At 38.9% G+C, this 15,601-nt stretch overlaps 1 protein-coding gene across 1 annotated transcript; it reads right to left on the reverse strand.

The window, feature by feature from the left end:
• Nucleotides 1-700: 700 nt before the first annotated feature.
• On the reverse strand, nt 701-5,581 carry LOC117968731 (uncharacterized). Its single transcript, XM_059006178.1, has 8 exons — nt 5,499-5,581; nt 4,492-4,812; nt 3,810-4,127; nt 2,806-2,916; nt 2,540-2,561; nt 2,013-2,059; nt 1,870-1,928; nt 701-1,452 (listed from the first exon to the last, which is right to left on the reverse strand). The coding sequence occupies exons 1-8, from the start codon at nt 5,536-5,538 to the stop codon at nt 1,393-1,395; spliced, it is 978 nt and encodes a 325-aa protein (XP_058862161.1). The 5' UTR covers nt 5,539-5,581; the 3' UTR covers nt 701-1,392.
• Between the last annotated feature and the right edge of the window lie 10,020 nt (nt 5,582-15,601).

Here is a 15,601-nt window from a genome sequence, read left to right on the forward strand (position 1 = left end):
ATGGGAGTTGTTGCACCTTTAATGGAACTATCGCGGGGTGGCAGAAATAAACTTGAACTTCAATGGAAATCGAATCCCAGGTAGCCCTACGTGTGCAATCGCACTCATGTTAAGATTCTTAGTGTTCCTGTACTTGTATTAATGGGAGCGCTATCTTCAAACAACAACATCACCTTTTAATAAGGATCACATCTCATGATTCTCAACAACACACCGAAGAAGACTGCACCTGTTCAAATTCTTTTTCACAGACACATTTATTATTATTATTATTATTATTATTATTATTATTATTATTATTATTATTATTATTATTATTATTATTAAATGTACAATTATTCAAATACAGTGACTATTATTAGTATTACAGCAAGGCAAAATATGGGTTTCCTATCATCCATAATTAAAAGATGCATTCTACATTGACAGACAACATTCAGAATACTGTATTTACGTATTTTCGGGCGGATTGATTTAGAACAGTGATTAAACATGGTTTGAAAGAGGACATTCATAAGAACATAAGAAGAACATAAGAACGTTTACAAGTGAGAGGAGGCCATTCAGCCCATCTTGCTCGTTTGGTTGTTAGAAGCTTATTGATCCCAAAATCTCATCAAGCAGCTTCTTGAAGGATCCCAGGGTGTCAGCTTCAACAACTCGTTTACCAGAGATTTAAGCCCTCGTATTGGCCAATCATGTTAAAGGAAATTTCCCATCCATTTTCTATTTTTTAAAAAAGAGAATTGCTTTGTTGGAACGAGGGAGGATACAAAGTGAATGACCGGCACCGGTAACTACAATGACACAAAAATGAAGGTTGTAACATCTGCAAATCTTAATGTGAAGGATGTCATCACTGTTATTTTTTTTTCCAAAGTTGCATACTCCTGTCTTCTGAGCAGTTTGACCGGCTGTACCAACTATTCCTCCGCCACTGCTCCCGGCGTGTACTAGCCTGATACGAAATCATACTGATATATATCATCGAGCCCCTGGTCTTTAGCCATTGACGATTTACAGACACCAAGAAAACCTGCAGGATTGTGGCTCTCCAGGACCAGGGCTGGTCACCCCTGCGATACAGCAAACGTGCAGCTTCTATCAAATAAATAATTGTAAATATTTGTACAATATTTTTAAATGAAATTAATCAGGATATAATGATTTGTATGGGGTGTTTCAATTATTTTTAAATGACTGATTGCACACAGTATATTTAATTATTTTTATGCTATTAAAAATATTTATTGGATATATTCAAGTATATAATGCAAGGCGGTGCTGCTATTTGCATGTCGAATTATTCAGCGCTACGAGGGACAGTGCAGTTACACAGAAGTGTGTGCTACATGGCACAGGTGTTTCTAATAATCTGTCCAGCCCCGGTCTTCATTTCCGTCGCCCACGCGCCTCGAACTGCAAACTGGCGTACTGCACGTCATCCTGCACCTGCCAAAAAAAGTTTTGTTTTTTTTTCGACTTGTTGCTGTACTTTCATATAGTATTGACAAATGAAAGGAATATAGGTCTGTTCAAAAGAAGCCGTGTGATATTGTCATTAATTCATATTAATTCACTGGAATTTGACAGGGGGAAAAAAGTATTTTAGGGCCCTATTCTCACTTGGTTTACGCGCTGATTACGCGCTGGAAGAAGGGCTTACAAGTAAACCAAGTGAGAAGGCCCTTAGCTAAGATGTAATTACATTTTAATACCTATAAGTGTATGTATGTATGCATGTGTTTGTATACGTGTATATGTATTTAGACCTAATGAGAAAATGACGCAACAACAACAACAACAATAATAATAATAATAATAATAATAATAATAATAATAATAATAATAATAATAATAATACTGTACCGCTGATCTTATCTTCGGTCTAGCATGCCTTCCACCAGAACCTGTGTTTTCACATTGCCCTGTGAAAAAATATCATTTTAAACATCATTTCAATTTTGAAAAAAAGCTCATTAGCAGGGTATGTAAAACCTCGTATCACGTACCTGTGGTTTGTTTCTTAGACCTGACAGGTGTTTGTTTGACGTCCTCCCTGTAACGTAAATCTATGTTAAACACTAGAGTAAACAAGCAAACACCTCTCCATGATATTCATACAATCGGAACACATCGATCTGTGGGTTCAAAACAAGAATCAACATGGTAATGTATTATAAATACTATCCTAAATGTCTATCAGAAAAGTGAATGTGAACAATATGAACCCTGGCTTCAATATTCATGGAACCTGTGATAAATAAAACACATACATGCGTAAAATATAGATTTATCAATCGATTGGCATTCAGTCCGATTATATATATATATATATATATATATATATATATATATATATATATATATATATATATATATATATATATATATACACCAAATACTTCGTTTTGTTTCGTGGTAAATGGGTTATAATTCTAATGATATAAGATTACAATAAATAAATAAATGAGCTACTTCACACTATTCGGTGTAGGCTACTTATAACTAATAAAGCAATATTTTAATAAATACTTACCGTTCATTTGCCAAATACGCATCTGTATGGCACAAAAAAACACATGAATTTATTTAAAAATCTTTTGTAGTGTTGTTCTATTTAGAATAGCTTGTTAATAATACCTATTAATTGTACTGTAATTCTTCATATGTTTTTTTTTTGTATACAAGTGTAAGTCGCCCTGGGTAAGGGTGCCTGCTAAGAATTAAATAATAATAATAATAATAATAATAATAATAATAATAATAATAATAATAATAATAATAATAATAATAAAAGGTTACCTGGTTTATTCTGTCTTCGATAGCATATTACCAGTGTAACTAACAAAGTAATTAGAAGAAATGAAGCTCCCGCCAGCGACCCATAGAGGAAGAGTGGACACGCACCGCTCCCTGTAACACAGTTAAACAGGTGAAAAGAGAACCGCGCACCGGTACTGTATACCGCTTCAGTACAATAGTGCTGCTGACACGAGGGATGCATTAAGAGGCGCAAGAAGATGCGGCGCCTTCAGGATTCTGATCATTTTCAAGATCCTCTTTCAGAGAAGATTCTTTGGTCGCGCTTTATTTGAACGGGCACTTGTTTTAGTTTATTACCCAGTAGCAGCGCTGGTTACACATCAGAAATGGTCCTGCGTGTTAATTATATTGAGTAACCTGCACTGTAGACATTTCAAAGCATATTTAAAAGTGCCTTTAAAAAGACTTAATCTAATTTCAATGTATTTATTTACGTATGTACAGTATGTATGTATTTAACCGGGAGATGTACCCATTGAGACTGAGGCTTCATTTACAAGAGGGTCCCGGAAAACAACAAAAGGACAATTGCAAAGTACAAACAACACCATACAAACATGTGCGGTTCAAACTTAGTGAGCTGCATACAGAGATCAAGCACAGAGTCAATAAGACTTAGATCTGTTTGTGAATGTACGAAGGAGAAGCATTGGCAGCAGAGTCTAAGCAATTCACAAATCCGCTCTTAAAGCAAGAGAAAGAAAGATGATTAGATTCCATCTTCATGATACGATGGAAACAGTTCCACGTCTTCGGGAGTTGATATAATTCTCATGTTACACTGGCTATTCGACTCGTTGAGAACCCGGAAGTGTGGATGCGATGTTTGCTGGACATTAGATTACTTTTTAAAAGGTAAATTGATCTTAAACAAACACATGTATTGCCTGCAAAAGACATATTTGACTGCAATTTAAATCTTGTACTTCAAGGATGAATAAAAGAATTGATCACAAAAAAATGTTCAGGTTTATAACTCTTACCGGTCTTGCTCACGCTTTTGCTCATATTGCGCCCGCTCTCTGTTTCCACTACACACGTGCACACGGCCCCGCTGCTCCAGATCTCCTCCGGGATGGTGATCTGATTCTTGATAAATTCCGGAGTGTACTCAGTGGAATCTCCGGACCCGGAGTCAGTCAGTACGTGTTTGACATCTCCTTTGATGAGCCAGTAGACACGAGCCTGCTCGGATACCCCGAACACCAGACACACTAAAGTAGCGGCGCCGCTGGACTTGACTTCTCCGTCTGACTCTGAAGGGGTGAGGATTTCAATATAAGCGCGGTCATCGGAGCGTTCTGTAATGGAAACAATAAGAGCGACTTAAATATATAAAACGTTAAGAACAACATGCCGGACAATTACGTTATATACAATTACGTTATAACCTATAACACGTTGAAGTCATAGCTGGACTTTATCAGAGAATTCTACAGAGATGTATGCTGTTCTTGAAGAAGGCTGTACAGCCAAACACCGACTTCAAGCTCAAAACCAGCCCAATGTTCAATATTGACACAGTGGAGACTCACGATATATTTACTCTCCATGTTAGCCTCCGACCCGCTGCAACATCACCTCACTGCCCTTAAAGCAAAAACATTTCATCACAATAAAACATTATTTCAAAAACCATAATTATTCAATACCTTTTTTACTTACTTCGTACTACTAACGTGGATCCATTGCCCAAGTATATAGCTGAGCTGCTAATCAAACCGCAATAGTAAGTCCCGGAATCGTTCACCTGCGCGTTGTTTAGGTTCAGGGAACAGGTTTTCTCGATTTCGTCGCCTGCAAAGCTGCCACCGGGTTTAATACTTTGATACGTTTCCAGGGTCGGGATGCTCTTGGACCGCAGTTTGAACCAGATGACAGTGAAACACTTTCCAATCATGTCCTCGATATCGCAGGTCAAGTTTATGCTGCTCCCGACCTCGGCTCTGACTAAGGGCGGGTATTGGAACAGTCCTGCATCTGCAACTGAAACGAGAAAAAAAGAAAAACGAAGAGCCTACTGTTTATATTTCTAAACACCCCAATAATAATAATAATAATAATAATAATAATTATTATTATTATTATTATTATTATTATTATTATTATTATTATTATTATTATTATTATTATTATTATTATTGAAGGAGTTTCTTTTGGTTTTCCAAAGAGCAATAACATGGCCAACCAAAACATTTTAGGAATCTACTTGGTAAAAGGAAAAAAATAATTTGACCTAAAACTTTGTAATTTCATTTTTTTTAATGAATAAATACAAAAAAGTGTAAATCGGTCATAATTATATATATATATATATATATATATATATATATATATATATATATATATATATATATATATATATATATATATATATATATAGTATCTAAATGTAATAATAATAATAATAATAATAATAATAATAATAATAATAATAATAATAATAATAATAATACCTCAAACTGTAGAGAGGTATTTAATCTTTTTGATTAAATAATACATTGAAATCGTATTCTGTATAAATTGTACCGCGCCGTAAAAAAATAAATCATGTAGGTTAAATGAAACTAAAAAAAAACTATAAGTAATAATAATATACAAAAGAGTAATATAAAAGTGAAACACACATTTGTTGTGCGATGTTAGAATATAAACAGTAAAGCCACGCTTACCTTGGAGCGTGTAGAATAGCAGAATGAGCCGGAGCAGCATGGTGGAAGTTCACAGCAAGGCTGGCGAGGATGTTGTGTGTGTGATCCGCACTGCAGACACTATCAGTGAACAGGGCAAGAAGAGGGGCTGCAACAGACAAGCCAGGAAGTGCAGACATTGTATACAGTTCCCGCTGCAAGGTCCTTCACTACCACAAGATTACATTTTTATACGTAGTCTAGTTATTTGTGTACAAATACATGCAACACAAATCTCTATTCATACACCAATATTAATATTCAAACAAAATGCTTATTAATTCCAGTCTCTATTCTAAAACTCCGCCTGATTCACCTTGGTGTCAAAGCCGTTTCTTTTTTGTAAAATGAAATACAAATTGGCTTACATTTCTTTTTTTAGAAGTCTGTTTTTATAGTGTAAACAAACGCGTATTATAAAGAAGGGCTGTGTCGTGCTTCGTGTAACATCTACGGATTGTAAGAATGAACACACCGCTACATCTCCTGCTGTCAGACATTTCAGCACAAATAACCACCCTGTAGCCATCATCCTCCGGAACTTTGCTTTTGAAAGACAATTTGTTTGTAACAGTTTGCTTACCACGCTGCTTTTTCCATCCAACTGAAAAATTACTTGTAGTCTTATTTGTTTTGAATTAATTAATCACTTTTTTTGTGCACTTACCTTTTTCATTTTTATTTGTTCCTTTTGGTACACAGCATCTTTCCTTTTTGAGACAATATTTGGAACAGGCACCTTTGGCAGTAATTACAACCATGAGTCTCTACCAGCTTTGCACATTATGTGACTTCTAAAGACAATTGGTTGCACCTTAGGTGTCTCATAGCAAAGGAGGTGAATACTTATGCAGTCAATTATTTTCTGTTTTGTGTTTGTAATTAATTTAGAACACTTTGTAGATTTTATTTTTCACTTTGACATTATGGACTTTTTTGTGTTGATCAGTGGCAAAAACTCCTAATTAAATCAATTTTGATTCCATGTTGTAACACAATAAAAATATAAAAATGTGGAAAACTCCAAGGGGGATGAATACTTTTGAGAGCCATTGTATATGTGTGTGTATATATATATATATATATATATATATATATATATATATATATATATATATATATATATATATATATATATATATATAGTCGTGTGCAAATGTATTAGAACACCCCATTGCTTCTGTAGTTTTGATTTGTTGTGCATATGAAATCAAACCACTGTAACTGAAAATCTTGGAAAATTGTCAAAATAGGCAAATGAGTGATTCTCTAATTCCATTGATGACTTCAATAGCCCCACATGCTATTTAACATAGTAAGGGAAAAGGAACACATACTTTTTAGAAGATGTTTAAGATGCCTAATTAAAGCAAAAAGCGGTCGGACATTTTCACACACAGAGTGCCTATTCTTATTGTATAACTGATTACTGAGCTGGAATTGAAATTCTCACACCCAGGTAGGTATATAAAGGATATCAATTACAACATTGAGGTGTTCTAATAAATGTGCACGCTGCTGTGTGTATATATGCACGGTGTCTGATGTTATAATTGACCCCATGGCCAGGGTAAGTTGTAAACGAGGATGGGCTCAGATGTAACATTCTATGAAGAAACACATTCAATTTAATTCAATCAATACATTGATACATATTTTAACATGTTGTTTCCATTAAGCAAATGCAAAACAAACAATACATCGATACACATTGCCAGTATTTATTGACGGTGTACAGCCTACAGGTGCACATTACAGAATGATCGCGGTACCTTTTAAAGGTTAAATTGGTCCTGCCAAAAAAAAAATATATATATATAGCAGTGTGGAGTAGTGGTTAGGGCTCTGGACTCTTGGCCAGTGGGTTCAATCTCAGGTGGGGGACACTGCTGCTGCACCCTTGAGCAAGGTACTTTACCTAGATTGCTCCAGTAAAAACCCAACTGTATCAATGGGTAATTATATGTAAAAAATAATGTGATATCTGTGTAATGTGAAATAATGTATAATGTGAAATAATGTGATATCTTTTAACAATTGTAAGTCACCCTGGATAAGGGCGTCTGCTAATAAATAATAATAATAATATATATAAAGGTTAGATAACTGTATAGACAACATATGAAACAATTATCTTACCAAATACTGAATTGACTAATTGCAGGTGCTGTGACAGAGACTGCTATGAACTGTACTTTATATATGGGGGAGTAGTGACTGGAGGGTTGTGGGTTCAATCCCAGGTGGGGGACACTGCTGCTATACCCTTGAGCAAGGTACTTTACCTCGATTGCTCCAGTAAAAACCCAACTGTATAAATAGGTAACTGCAAAAAAAGAATGTGATATATTTTAACAATTGTAAGTCACCCTGGATAAGGGCGTCTGCTAAGAAATAAAAAATAATATAAAACATATGGAAGGGGAGGAATAGCTGGGTACTTTTTGGCTGTGACGTCATGGTGAGCATCCCTCCCCTTCAATAGACATGTTGCCTGAAATTCTTATTAATTGGGTCGTGTTGAGGTTTGTGCTGTGTTGCATAACTAGCTGCTCTGCACTTTAGATGTTGGTTTATGCTGTTTCCTAGAATCGTGAGTGCTAATACATTGACTGGTCTAGCAAAGGGAGACCTTTTGAAGTTGTTGCAACAAATACTGTTGTGGCATTTAGAAGCGCGAGGCCTAGGTCTTTACTGGCAGTAAACTTCCGGACATAACAAACAACATTTTCCATTTCACTTTACAAAACGCAGAAACATACATGCGAGTACAGGCCAAAGCACAAGAGAAACTATCAGCCTGCATGTACTGGGAGGTGAAGTGTGTTTTTTTTTGCTTTTTCTATCTATGCAGAAAAACAAACAGTCTGTGACCATTGTACTTTACTTGAACAAAAGTTATTGTATTTCTTGCTCTTATTGTATTACTTGTATTGTAACGCTTGAAATGTTTTTGCTTACGATTGTAAGTCGCCCTGGATAAGGGCGTGTGCTAAGAAATAAATAATAATAATAATAATAATAATAATAATTCAGTTTGGGTTAAACAGAAGCACAAGAAAGTCATACATTTTTTCCTGGTACCACTAGAAAAAAAAAAAAACGTAATACAAAGTACATTGTTTCCACAAACTGTGCTGTTGTTTTTTCTTCTTTACTGACAATTGGAAACAATTTGAAACACTCTACTTATTATGTACAGGAGGTCACTTTGACAACAAAGGCTGTGTCCATAAACGCGCTCTCAGGTCAGACGGCACTCTAAAAGTTTGTAAACTCCTGGAGCACTCTGGGCCATTTGTACGATGTAAAAGTTGACCAAAGTATAACATAGCAAAGGGTAATAAAGCACAGTGAAAGCATGGTGACGAACAGGTAAGCATAAAGAATAGTGGGGTAAGGTAAAGCAGGGGTACGTTTCCCGATAAAGACAGTAGGGCTAGGATTGGCAGGTCTGCATCATCTCTTTAGTTCACAGCCACAGCCAGCCTGCCTCTGCCAGCCTCCTGCAGCAACTTTTTCAGAGCTGCACTGGGCTGTGCAGGATCGGCACAGATTTCAGCAGGTGGAACGAGTGACATCAAGCAACAGCCCTCAAAGAACACACATCTGCGTAGAACTGTGCAGATCTGCGGAAATTTGCACTATAACAACATGACCATTGTCTATAGCAGATAGGAGTTTGTAACAGAGGCTTGTCTCCTCTGATGAGAAAAACTCTCTGGACTCCTCCAATTAAAACTTGTGCTCAGAACATGTCATCTGCTACTGCTAGTACTGTGATTAATAGCAGATAGGAGTTTATAATGGGGCCTTGGGGTGCATCCTGTAGAACCTCATTTATCGGCAACCATTCATCCGTGACTTCAATTATCCGCAGCTATCTGCAGCCAATTGTGCGCTGCCCCCTGAGAGCTCCCAAGCATAGTTGGCAGTGGAATAGCCTGGCCTCAAACCGGTGGCCTCCAGGCTATAGGGTGCATCCTGCACTCCACACGGAGCACATTTACTGGATGCACCACTTGGAAGACTGAAAATCAAACACGAAAGGATAAGAGGCAATGATATTACATGCATTCAAAATTAGTCATTCATTATTTTTATAATTATGACAGAAGTTGCCATAAAACAAACATTTTTAATGTGAGACCTAAATACATAAAACCCATCAACTCATAGAAGGTGACAACAAAAATCAGTACTATACAGAAGAAAAAAGAATCTCTTTTTTTTAAATATGTATTCTATAATGCAGAATACTGTTATTTGTAATATATATCAATGTTTTTTTTAATGTTAGCTTGTGTGGTTCAGGGGGCATGGAGCTGGGGGAATCTAATTTTCTAATTTCCTGTTAATTAGTATCTATTTTCTATTTAAGCACTGATCACTTGCACCTTTGCTGTCTAGTGTTTCGTTTGTAGCAAATGCTCAGACGCTGTCATTTTGTGCTCCACCGCTAATTTCTAAACTTCGTTTCCCTCGCTCACTGCAGGTCATTTCTCTGCACAGCGCTGCCAAGATATTATCAATCATTTTTTCCTACATGCTCAGGTGATCCTTCTTTTCATTCAGCTTCTCTTTTCAGCGCCGTCCAAAGCACAGCTTCATTACTCAACTTGTCTGAAACTTTATCAGAAAGACTGGTCCTCCGCTAAGCTTTCAAGCTCCTTTGACAAGACATCGACATCCCCATTGTCAGTGATTGCCTACTTTAGCTCTTTTAAATCCACCACAAAGCTTTGTCTGCTGAATCTCTCTTTACTCCTCACCTGCAATCAGACGCCCCTCCCCCACTTCCACAGAGCCAGCACAATTACCATTCCATCAGAAGATCCTGCCCTGGACCTCCATCAGCAACGTTCAACATTTTAAAGACTTATCCAGCCCATTGCAAACTCCATTTCAACCAGTGGCGGCTCGTGATTTGACTGGTCACAACATGCTCCAACGACAGTGCTGTACTGCAACTTTTCCACCAGCGCCTCACAGACCATGGTTACCACGGCAATGCCCTCAATTGAGTGACTGCGGGGAGTGGTAAGTTGCCATGGTGACCAGGCAGCTTCATCAGGCACTGCGTGCTCTGTGCCTCAGTACTGCAATGTTTTGGCTTCCTGTTGCTGCACTTTCATCTCAATACTGTGTTTAACTTATTCATATACATGACTAACTGTCCTAAAATATATCTTGAATATTTACTATTCAAATCTAAAGGAATAAACAAATGTTGTTCTACATAGACAAGGATTTTAATCGTAATAACCTCATATATTCTACCCTGCTTCACTAAAGCCATGGTTGAATTCCAATCATAACCTCTAGATGACAGTATAATACCACAAGTTCTATATATATATATATATATATATATTTTAAGCCGGTTTGCTTTCGCTGCAAAGCTCGGACACTACAGCTTTTCTATCCGTTCCTGCAGTTTGTTGTCGCTCTGATGGATTCTCGGGAGTTCCCCTCCTGCCTCAACCTTTATCTACCCATATCAACCGACATTCTTCAATTTCAACTCTACACCCCCGCCCCTTCGAGTTCCTGGTCATGAAGCCACGCACTTATCGGCTTTCTGAGATGCTCCGAATCTACCGTCACATTAACTTCCAGCTTCCCTGCATCAGGCATCCATTCCTGTGACATATTCCTGTTCCCAGATTCGTGCTTCCTCATCTGGCTCAGCTTCTCCAAACACTTTATTCACTTTATTCAACTTTCAAAGTTAACATTTCATCAACATGAGCTGGCAGTCAGATACCGAAACCATGTCCTTCGACTATCAACATTTCAGTCAAAGTGTCCTCCTATCTAGGAATAGACAATACATTCATAGACTGCTCCCAACCAAATCAAGAGATTTGTAGCAGCCTCAGAACAATGCATTCTTTATCCTCTCAGGTTCTGCAGTGGCCTCAGATCTATGCATTCTTCATTTCTGCCCCATCTCCAGCTTCATCTAAACCACCTTAACACTCAAGATCAATATCCACAGCATTCAGCAGATCTCTGTTCTCAACAGCAGACCACCATACTCCAACCCCTGTGTCTCTTTACACAGGGGTTGTACCGACAGACTGGAAAATAGCAAACGTAATACCGATCCACAAAAAGGGAGACAAAACCATACCAGGTAACTACAGACCAATAAGCCTGACTTCTATTATATGTAAACTTATGGAAACTATAATAAGATTCAAAAATGGAAAATTACCTATATGGTAACAATATCCTGGGAGACAGTAAGCATGGTTTTAGGAAAGGGAGATCGTGTCTAACTAACCTGCTTGATTTTCTTGAGGATGCAACATTGAAAATGGATAATTGCAAAGCATACAACATGGTTTATTTAGATTTCCAGAAAGCTTTTGACAAAGTCCCCCATAAAAGATTAATTCTCAAACTGAATGCAGTAGGGATTCAACGAAATGCATGCACATGGATTAGGGAGTGGTTAACATGTAGAAAACAGAAAGTACCGATTAGAGGAGAAACCTCAAAATGGAGCGAGGTAACCAGTGGTGTACCACAGGGATCAGTATTAGGTCCTCTACTATTCCTAATCTACATTAATGATTTAGATTCTGGTATAGTAAGCAAACTCATTAAATTTGCAGACAACACAAAAATAGGAGGAGTGGCAAACACTATTACAGCAGCAAAGGTCATTCAAAATGATCTAGACAGCATTCAGAACTGGGCAGACACATGGCAAATGACATTTAATAGAGAAAAGTGTAAAGTATTGCATGCAGGAAATAAAAATGTGCATTATAAATATCATATGGGAGATACTGAAATTGAAGAAGGGAACTATGAAAAAGACCTAGGAGTTTATGTTGACTCAGAAATGTCTTTATCTAGACAATGTGGGGAAGGTATAAAAAAGGCCAACAAGATGCTCGGATATATTGTGAGAAGTGTTGAATTTAAATCAAGGGAAGTAATGTTAAAACTTTACAATGCATTAGTAAGACCTCACCTAGAATATTGTGTTCAGTTCTGGTCACCTTGTTACAAAAATAATATTGTTGCTCTAGAAAGAGTGCAAAGAAGAGCAACCAGAATTATCCCGGGTTTAAAAGGCATGTCGTATGCAGACAGGCTAAAATAATTTAATCTATTCAGTCCTGAACAAAGAAGACTACACAGCGATCTAATTCAAACATTCAAAATCCTGAAAGGTATAGACAATGTCGACCCAGGGGACTTCTTTGACCTGAAAAAAGAAACAAGGACCAGGGGTCACAAATGGAGATTAGATAAAGGAGCATTCAGAATAGAAAATAGGAGGCACTTTTTTACACAGAGAATTGTGAGGGTCTGGAACCAACTCCCCAGTAATGTTGTTGAAGCTGACACCCTGGGATCCTTCAAGAAGATGCTTCATGAGATTCTGGGATCAATAAGCTACTAACAACCAAATGAGCAAGATGAGCCAAATGGCCTCCTCTTGTTTGTAATCTTTCTTATGTTCTTATGTTCTTATGTACAAATGGCAGTCCACCGTTCACTATTACAGATCACTGCTTCAGCAGATCTCTGCTCTGCAGCAGACCACCACTCTCTACCGATGGCAGTCCATCATTCACTATTACAGATCACTGCTGCAGCAGATCTCTGTTCTCTACAGCAGGCCACTGCTCACTATTGACAGCACTTCTTTGTTTGCTTCCTTAGATCTCTGCACTGTTCAGCAGATCCCGTCCTCTACTGTTAATTACTCCTCACTACAGCATATCTCTGCTCCCTCTTCAGATCTCTCACTATTACAGCATGCAAAAGTTGCTTTAGTTTACAGTTTAAATCTGTAATTGCACTTGTCCAGAGCTTCAATGCTCCAGCTTTCCTCCAATATGCAGATCGTAGCAGCATTCTGCAATCAAGGCTAACGATAATCCCCATCTAATCAAAATACAGGGTGCTTGACTTTCTCAGCAATCTATTCATATGTCCACACATCCTCTCAAATTTTACAGCATTCATGGTGAGAAATGTAGTACGAGACTGGAAATCTGTCTTGATTATGAGTTAAGGAGTTCCAACTAAGAGAATGATTGGAATTGTGAAACCCAAATCTCTGAATGTGAGTTCAACTTTTCCATTCCAAGCAGACTTGACAGTAGCAAACCACTGATCGATTCCATAAACTAACACATAGAATGGTTGACATCTCATCTCTTCCCTCGTTTCCAGAAAATGGAGCACAAAGGGTGCTGAGCTTCCCCAGCAGTCAATTTACACATGTTCGTTCAGTTCCAGCTGCCACCTCAACCTTCAGTTCCAGCTCCCCTTCTGCCTCAATCATGGTATCCAAGTTCCGTCAGCTGGTCCCATCTGCTTCCCCAAACCCCCTCCAGACCCCACAGTTTCATCAGCTGCTTTTCGACTGAACCCTACCCTCCGCAACCTTCTTCAATCTTCTCCACACTACATGTCTGCAGCCCTCACCCCTTCTTCAAGTGCTTCTTATTCTACAGCCTGGTCAGCATTCTTAACCTTCTGCACTCATAATCATATCCACCCTATTCCCTTCAATCAAGACTGGATCCTGGCCTTCATTGTCCATGCTAAGGAATCTCACCCTCTCTCCCCAGCATCCATTAAATCTTACATTTCAGGAATCCAATATCACTACCGCATCATGTCCGTGCCTTCTCCCGCCATCCTCTCCGTGGAATCTTTAAAAGCTCCCACCATGCTGCACCTTCCCGCCTGCCTATATCAACGGACATTCTCCATTCACTCATCTCTACTCTTCGGAAAGGTTGATTCTCCCCCTACGAGAATCTACTCATGGAGACCATCTGCCTCCAGTTCCTTCAGCTTCTAGTTTCCCCACAGCAGGTATTCGTTTATGTAACAACACTTCTATTTCCAACTCCTACTTTATAATTTGACTGTGTACCTCAAAGACAGATCAACTCTGGCGTGGTCAGTTCATTCAGCTCTCAAGGATTGAATTTTCTATCTGCCCTTTCTCAGCAATGTCAAGATATCTCTCCATCAGGAAACCCTGCCCCCCCCCGGACCCTCTATTCATCAATTCTTCTTGCTCAACCCACCTCTCCACCCTTCTCTCCAGAGCAGGCCTCCCTCCTCAGCTTTATACTCCCCATTCATTCCATATAGGTGCAGCCACCTCCACCGCAAAGGCCAGCATCAGTCAAAGCCTGATCTAGACCATGGTGCACTGGTCCTCTTCTGCAGTGGATTCTTATGTTCATTCATCTACCTCCGATATAGTTGCAGCCCATTTTAAAATTGCTAGTATGCCTGGAGTGTGGGTTACCTGACTGCCGGGGCCACCAGAGGTTTTCCCTTAATCGGCCTCAAGGGGTTTTTTCCTATCCACTGAGCGGCAGGTATACACATAATCACATCCTACTAATATAATCACTAACCATCCCTCTGTTTGTCTCGTTTGTCCTTCTGGTCTTTTGTTTATGTTATGCGTTGGCATGTGCTGTCTTTTGTTTGTCTCACGGTGTGGGAGTTTTCGTGAGGTGCCGGGGGTCCATCCTTTGGGGGGCAAGTGAGTCTCACTTCCCCAACCTCAGGGCTAGGCATCCACCTCCCTTACCTTCAGGGGAGTTCATGTGAGTCAGAGCGGACCCCCGGCCACACTGTCCTGTTGCAGCTCTTGCACTTATCTTACCTCACTTGAGGCTCTGTTCTATTCTGCCTTTCTTTCAGGACGTGGCCCTCGTACTCGAGTCCCATACTAACCTCTATGCTTTGTCCTTATTTCAGGTCCCAGGCAGCATGACGTCTCGGCCAATTGGGGGTTTAACGAGCGCCCCTTTACAGAAGTCTCAGATGCTGGGTACCTCTCTCCCTCATCTCCTCTCGTGTCCTGGCCTTCTGGGACCGACTTCGTCTCAAGGGGCGGCTTCCCGAGTCATAACCCTCATATGTGTTTTTGGTCGCTGGGTCCTTTGCCCCTGGGATGTGTCGGCATCATCGCCCTCAGTCAGTTACCACTGTCTATCCTACTAACTGCTCCTTTCTGCTTCTTCTGCCCTATCCTTACACCCCCCAGCTCACGCCCCGTGAATAGTTTAATATTGTCAAACCAG

The sequence above is a fragment of the Acipenser ruthenus genome, chromosome 32 (assembly GCF_902713425.1).
Source record: "Acipenser ruthenus chromosome 32, fAciRut3.2 maternal haplotype, whole genome shotgun sequence".
Lineage (NCBI taxonomy): Eukaryota > Metazoa > Chordata > Actinopteri > Acipenseriformes > Acipenseridae > Acipenser > Acipenser ruthenus.

Excerpts from the sequence above, each read along its gene's own strand:
- LOC117968731 (XM_059006178.1), bottom strand. The coding sequence starts at position 5,538 with ATGCTGCTCCGGCTCATTCTGCTATTCTACACGCTCCAAG. Across the intron at positions 2,917-3,809 it reads CAAAAGCGTGAGCAAGACCG|GGAGCGGTGCGTGTCCACTC; the intron begins GTAAGAGTTATA and ends ACTGTGTTACAG. Across the intron at positions 2,060-2,539 it reads GCGTATTTGGCAAATGAACG|GGAGGACGTCAAACAAACAC; the intron begins GTAAGTATTTAT and ends TTTACGTTACAG.